General features: G+C 38.1%; 1 protein-coding gene across 1 annotated transcript; it reads right to left on the reverse strand.

Moving 5' to 3' along the window:
- Positions 1 to 2,413: 2,413 nt before the first annotated feature.
- Positions 2,414 to 3,208, reverse strand: ZCCHC13 (zinc finger CCHC-type containing 13). Its single transcript, XM_077887839.1, has one exon. The coding sequence runs from the start codon at positions 3,107 to 3,109 to the stop codon at positions 2,594 to 2,596; it is 516 nt and encodes a 171-aa protein (XP_077743965.1). The 5' UTR covers positions 3,110 to 3,208; the 3' UTR covers positions 2,414 to 2,593.
- Positions 3,209 to 7,088: the final 3,880 nt, after the last annotated feature.

The following is a 7,088-nucleotide window of genomic DNA, read 5'->3' on the forward strand; positions in this document are numbered from 1 at the left end:
GCAGAGACATAGGCAGAGGGAGACATAGGCTCCCTGCAGGGAGCCTGATGCGGGACTTGATTCCAGCACCCTGGGATCATGACCTGAGCCAAAGGCAGACGCTCAACTCGCTGAGGTGCCCCCTTATTTTAAGTTAAAGAGATGTTCTGTTATTTCGTTTTTAAATTAGAAAGGAACTTGAATTTGATTAAAATTTTTTTTGCCTCTATTAAGATAATGTGCTTTCCAGTTTGTATCTACAAATATGAGAATATAAACAGCTTTAACTGAACTTCTGTGGTGAATGTTGTTTATCCCCAAGCATACAGCAAAGGTTATAGACTCAAGCAACTAGAGGAGCCTGGCAGGTAAAGTTAATGAGAAAGGAACTGCTTGTTGGGTTTTTGCAAGATTATGGGGAAGAGGGGATGGGGACATGTGACCTGCCTATAGGGAGAAAATGCTACTCACCTTCAGCTGAAAGCTTCCACCCAGAAATGGGTGACTATTGCTTCCTGATCTTTATGTTCTAGAGAGATCAGAAATGAGAATTTCTACAGAAAATGTTGCAATTTTTAAATGTTGGCATCTAATTCATGAATATTGTTAAACAACGTGTAGGTCAGACTAAACATAGTATGGATCTGATTTAGTAAAAGGGCTACCATTTTGTAACTTCTGACACAGGGATACTAATGAGTCAAAGTAGGGCTTCCTTTCCTCCTAAAATAGAAAAAAAATGCCCAGAAGGAATGTAAAGAAGACTTCAATGTTAAATGTGTTCTTTAAAAGCAACATAGTGTATTTTCCCCCTCCAACTCTGGGCCAATCTCCTGAGGACATGGGAAATGAAACTCCAGATTGTTTAGGGGGATTCAAATGCAGAGATCTGTGTTTCTCCTTTCCTAGAGCTCAGCATGAGTCTCAGTGATAAGACTGGAGAATTGTTTGGCTCAGAGTGATATAGGGGTTTCATGTTGAGTCTTGGAAGATTGAAATGAGGATTGCCTCACTTAGGGGCTGAGAGTGTGAGTGTGCCGGAGTTTATCTTGTTGCAACAGCACACAAAGACAGAATCAATTTCTAAGGAACCCAATACAGTCACAGAAGTTGAAACTCGGCTGCACTGAAGGGATCTTTTAGATGGGAATGAAAGATTACACATGAAGTTTTATGGAGATTCATAAAAGAAATTGGCTTCAGTTATAAAATCAGTTAAATTTCCTTGACCTCGAGTTTATAGACCAAAAATTGTACCCTGTACACTATCTTTTCTAATATAAATTCTATCATATCCTAGGCATGACATGAAGTTATTACTTTACAAATAATTTTTCTATTACAACTTCAATTATAGTTACTTCTCCCATCCCAGGTTTTATTTAGAATTTAAAAGTACCTTTTCTAAGTTATAGATTCTCAATTGTTTTTCAGATTTGATTTTTTTAAAGATTTTATTTATTCATGAGACACACACAGAGAGAAGTGGCTCCACGCAGGGAGCCTGATGCGGGACTGGATCCCGGGACTCCAGGATTACACCCTGGGCTGAAGGCAGACGCTTAACCACTGAACCACCCAGGCATCTCTCAGATTTGATTTTTTTAAGAATAGATTCCAGCATTTGAAACATTTTTATATCTGTGACAACACACTTTTCAGAAACTCCTAAATATAAATATAATTTTCCTATCTATGCAAATGGATCTTTTTAATCGTCGAAGTCCCAATCAATGTTTAATGTCAATGTTTATATTTGTTCTCTTAGATTTGAAAAACATGTAAGTCCAAACTTTGTCATAAATATGTTTATGTCAACCACTTGCTGTTAAGGTTTTTTTTTTTTTTTTTTCATTTCTCATTGCTCTCTCTCTCTTTCAAAACTACTTACATACATTATACACATTTTCTGGTTTATTTTCATTAAAGTGTATACTCTATGTAGGGCCAGATAGAGATATCTTTCAACATTATTTAAAAGCTAATGAAATCAGATAATTCAAAGCAATCAATATATAGTAAAGTTAAAATTACTTTGGCAAGGTCATAGACATTTTTAGAATCAGCTTTATTTATCAATGAATCTCTGAAGAAATGTCACTTCCTCAGGGTGCCTTGTGCATCTAAGACAGAAACACATGTCCCCTCCCCAGCACATTCTATCCTTCTACCTGGTGTTTTTTTTCTCTGTAGCAATTTATCTTCACTGACACTCTATATTATTTGTTAATAGATTCTAGGCCTATGTTCCCAAACTTGATCTGATTTGTTCACTGATATATCCCCAATTCCTCCATAGTGGCTGGCACACAGTAGTAGTTTGTTACATGTTAAATCAAAGTATGAAGACCCTAGAAGTTGTCTAATGCCTAGTATGACTGTCCAATAATCAGATTCACCAGTGGCGCGGAAACACATTACAGTATAAGACATCTAAAAGTGAACAACTTTTTTTGAGATTTTTCCAGCCGTTTCCTCCTTCAACGTGGTAATTAAAGCTCACTGACCTGGAATTAGCCTCCATTTATCAACTTTTGGTCAGTGAAGAGGTTTCAGAGAAAATAATACAATTATCAATCAGTAAACGGAAGAGGGGGAAGACAAAGGGGAAATATTAAGCGGTGGCCTCAATGGGGCATTCCCGGGCCAGATGTCCCGACTCGCCACAGCGGTAACAGTTGACTTCACTCGTTTTGCTGCAGTTGATGGCCACGTGGCCTGTCTCGCCACAACGGTAACACTTAACTTGGGTGCAGTCTTTCTGAATGTGGCCATATTCACCGCAAGAGTAGCACTTCTGCTCTTCCTGACGGTCACAATCACGAGCCAGATGGCCTGGTCGGCCACAAGTGTAACAGCACTGCTCTCTCTCTCTTTTAGGCTCAATACAGTCTTTAGCGATGTGGCCACTTCTCCCACAGTTGTAGCAGATGTCCTCGAGAAGGTCACAATTCTTAGCATGATGACCAGACTTACCACAGCGGTAACAGATGTCAGGTAGGTTGGTGGAACTGCACGGAGAACCTCTGCCACGGCCTCTAGCTCCGCGCCCTCGACTCCCTCCTACTCTAGGGCATCCCCTGGCCCAGTGGCCAGAGCGTCCACACCTGAAACATTCTTTACTGCTCATGGTGGCAGTGAGATCTTAGGGTGAGCGGGCCCACCACTGCCCCGGAGGCTCAGACGCAACTCCCCTTAGGGCGGCTTAGAAACAAGTGGCCGTTTTTCTCTAGGGGCCTCAGCAACGTCACACAAGGTTTGCGTATGGCCCCAATTATGTGTCACCGGCATTCCAGCTGCCCTTCCCCCCCCTGACTTTTTCTATCCTTGAAGCCAAAAGCAGGGCTGAGTGTTGGTGTTTTTTAAAATGATAAACACTTGGATCTTTAAGTTTGTTTGAATCCCTCCCAGTCCAGAAAATATACCCTGTACGGTTCCTTGTAATTAAGAGTTAGGTCTTCTTTGTGATCTAGTGGATGACGTTTTTGTATATTCCCTACGTACATACGAAAAATCTGTATGAGATTAATCTAGTAAAGGAAAGAAATTATAGCAAATTAGACTAACGTCCTTTTTGTTTTAAAAAATAAAATACAAATGTTCATAAAGATATAAGTAAGGTATGTAAGGTAGAAAAAATCTTTAAAATGCCACGGTAAGGGGCACCTGGGTGGCTGAGTCAGTTAAGCGCCATAGGCTCAGGTTATTATCACTGGGTTCCTGGATCCAGCCCCCAGTCAGATTCCCTGCTTAGCGCAGGATCTGCTTCTCCCTCTGCCTCTCCCCCTGCTTCCTGCTCTCTCCCTCTCTCTCTGTCAAATAAATAAATAAAATCTTTAAAAATAAATAAGAGACATCCCATGTGGCTCAGCGGTTTTTTTTTTTTGTTTGTTTGTTTTTTTTTTTTTTTTTTTTTTGTGGCTCAGCGGTTTAGCTCCGACTTCAGTCCAGGGTATGATCCTGGAGTCTCAGAATCGAGTCCCATGTCAGACTTCCTCCGTAGAGCCTGTTTCTCCCTCTGCCTGTGTCTCTGCCTCTCTCTCTCTCTGTCTCTCATGAATAAATAAATAAAATATTTTTAAAAAGTTAAAAATAAATAAATAAATAAAATGCCACAGTGGGATTTACTCACAATCTTTCATATTTTATTGAAGGAATCCTAGTTTTCAACATAATCATCACCACTTAAGTTAAAAAACATAACAGGGGTGAAGCAGTCAGTATAAAGAACAGATTATTAATTGGAAAATAAGTTATACAACCATAATTTAAAATTGGACACATTTCCTCTTTATTGTTTTCTAAATTGTTTGTCTTATATAAACTACATCAAGATTTACGGACATGTTCATTTATATAGATATACAAATAAGTATGGAATATTAGACACTGAAATATCAACCATAGCTATTTTGGGTTTATATGATTGAATACATTTTTTTTCTTTGTATTTTCCTTCCCTGTACTTTACTATTTTTGAAATGAGTTTAGTTTGTTGGTAATTTAAAAAACTCACAATAAATATTTTTCTTTAAGTTACTAGTTAACTATATGTTTTGCATCTGAATTTTTATCAGACAGGCAATACAAACATATTTGGTAAAACACAGACATAAGAATCGCATGTGTAGCCGTTGGTCTTTATTTTCAAAATGACTTGGTTGGAATGTGCCACCAGTTCCATAAATGCAATGACAAAGATAAATATTTTCTTTTTTATTTACTTTTAGTTTTTAAATTTTTTTATTGGAGTTCAATTTGCCAACATATAGCATAACACCCAGTGCTCATCCCGCCAAGTGCCCCCCTCAGTGCCCATCACCCAGTCACCACAAACCCCCGCCCACTTCCCCTTCCACTGCCCCTGTTGATTTCCCAGAGTTAGGTGTCTCTCATGTTTTGTCACCCTCACTGATATTTTCACTCATTTTCTCTCCTTTCCCTTTATTCCCTTTCACTATTTTTTATATTCCCCAAATGAGTGAGACCATATAATGTTTGTCCTTCTCTGATTGACTTATTTCACTCAGCATAATACCCTCCAGTTCCATCTACGTCGAAGCAAATGGTGGGTATTTGTCGTTTCTAATGGCTGAGTAATACTCCATTGTATACATAGACCACATCTTCTTTATCCATTCATCTTTCGATGGACACCGAGGCCCCTTCCACAGTTTGGCTGTTGTGGACATTGCTGCTATAAACATCAGGGTGCAGGTGTCCCAGTGTTTCACTGCATCTGTATCTTTGGGGTAAATCCCCAGCTGTGCAATTGCTGGGTCATAGGGCAGATCTATTTTGAACTCTTTGAGGAACCTCAAAGAGTTCAAAGCCACCATTTTCCAGAGTGGCTGTACCAGTTCACATTCCCACCAACAGTGCAAGAGGGTTCCCCTTTCTCCACATCCTCTCCAACATTTGTTGTTTCCTGCCTTAATTTTCCCCATTCTCACTGGTGTGAGGTGGTATCTCATTGTGGTTTGGATTTGTATTTCCCTGATGGCCAGTGATGTGGAGCATTTTCTCATGTGCTTGTTGGCCATATGTCTTCCTCTGTGAAATTTCTGTTCATGTCTTTGGCCCATGTCTTTGGCCCATTTCATGATTGGATTGTTTGTTTCTTTGCTGTTGAGTTAATAAATTCTTTATAGATCTTGGATACTAGCCCTTTATCTGATAGGTCATTTGCAAATATCTTCCCCCATTCTGTAGGTTGTCTTTTAGTTTTGTGGACTGTTTCTTTTGCTGTGCAGAAGCTTCTTATCTTGATGAAGTCCCAATAATTCATTTTTGCTTTTCTCTTGCCTTCATGGATGTAGCTTGCAAGAAGTTGCTGTGGCCAAGTTCAAAAAGGGTGTTGCCTGTGTTCTCCTCTAGGATTTTGATGGAATCTTGTCTCACATTTAGATCTTTCATCCATTTTGAGTAAAGATAAATATTTTCAAAAATTAATGAATGTTTACAGCCAAAAAGCATGAGCTGTTGCCATATATACATAGTAATGAAAAGAGTTTTATTCCTAACAATTAAATGATGCTGCATAAATGGTTGCAAAAGGCAAAAATTCTCTCTGTGGTTCAAAACTTGATATATACGTATTAAATTAACCTTACTAATTATCACATTTATATCTCCCTTAAGGTTTATACTTTTATAGAAGTAATATATGTCCATAGCTTAAGTATTGATTTTCAAACAACTTTAAGACATGAAGATATGCATATTACATCACAATAGAAGATATGTGTGTTAGAACTCAAAAAATTTAAGAAAAAAATTTACTTTTAATGTGTGCAATGCACTTTGATGTTTTTTATTTTAGATATTAAAAGAATCATTTATTTATGCCAATAAATTTGATAACCTAATAAAATGGACAAATTTCTTATAATACACAAACTACCATAACTTGATACAACTAGATACAACTAGAAAATCTAACAAGTTCTCTATCCATTAACTATTTTTTTTTTAATTTAGGGATGCCTGCATTGGCACCTGTCTTCGGCCCAGGACATGATCCTGAAGACCTGGATCGAGTCCCACATCGGGCTCCCTGCATAAAGCCTGCTTCTCCCTCTGCCTATGTCTCTGCCTCTCTCTGTGTGTCTCTCTTGAATAAATACATAAGACCTTAAAATTTTTTTTAATTTAGAAATTTCCAATATATTTAAAATATTTAAAATAGACTCACCTAAAAATTAGGATCATATAATAATGTAAGCTACACACACTGGAATGTGCATACGGCATAATGGTGCATACGGCAAAAGGGAACTTAAAATGATGAAGTAACTATGAAATTTATATGTCTATATCTATATATCTTAGGTTCATTATACCACCAGCTGTGTTTCCTAGCCTAGGACTGCTGGGTAAGAAAAGAAGAAAGAGGAAATAATATTCATTCTATATGTATAGAACACTAGACACTATGACATAAAGTTTGAATTAGGAGAGCAAATTATTTCTTTTTTAAAAAATATTTTATTTATTTATTTGAGAGGGAGAGCCAGAGCTGGGTGAGAAGCAGAGGGAAAAGTAGACTCCCTGCTGAACAGAAAGCCCAACTGATGTGTGGCTGGATCCCAGGACTCCTGGACCATGAT

This window comes from Canis aureus, chromosome X (assembly GCF_053574225.1).
Source record: "Canis aureus isolate CA01 chromosome X, VMU_Caureus_v.1.0, whole genome shotgun sequence".
Taxonomy (NCBI): domain Eukaryota; kingdom Metazoa; phylum Chordata; class Mammalia; order Carnivora; family Canidae; genus Canis; species Canis aureus.

Bases quoted from the DNA above. Each gene is read 5' to 3' on its own strand.
- ZCCHC13 (XM_077887839.1), bottom strand. From the start codon at position 3,109: ATGAGCAGTAAAGAATGTTTCAGGTGTGGACGCTCTGGCCACTGGGCC.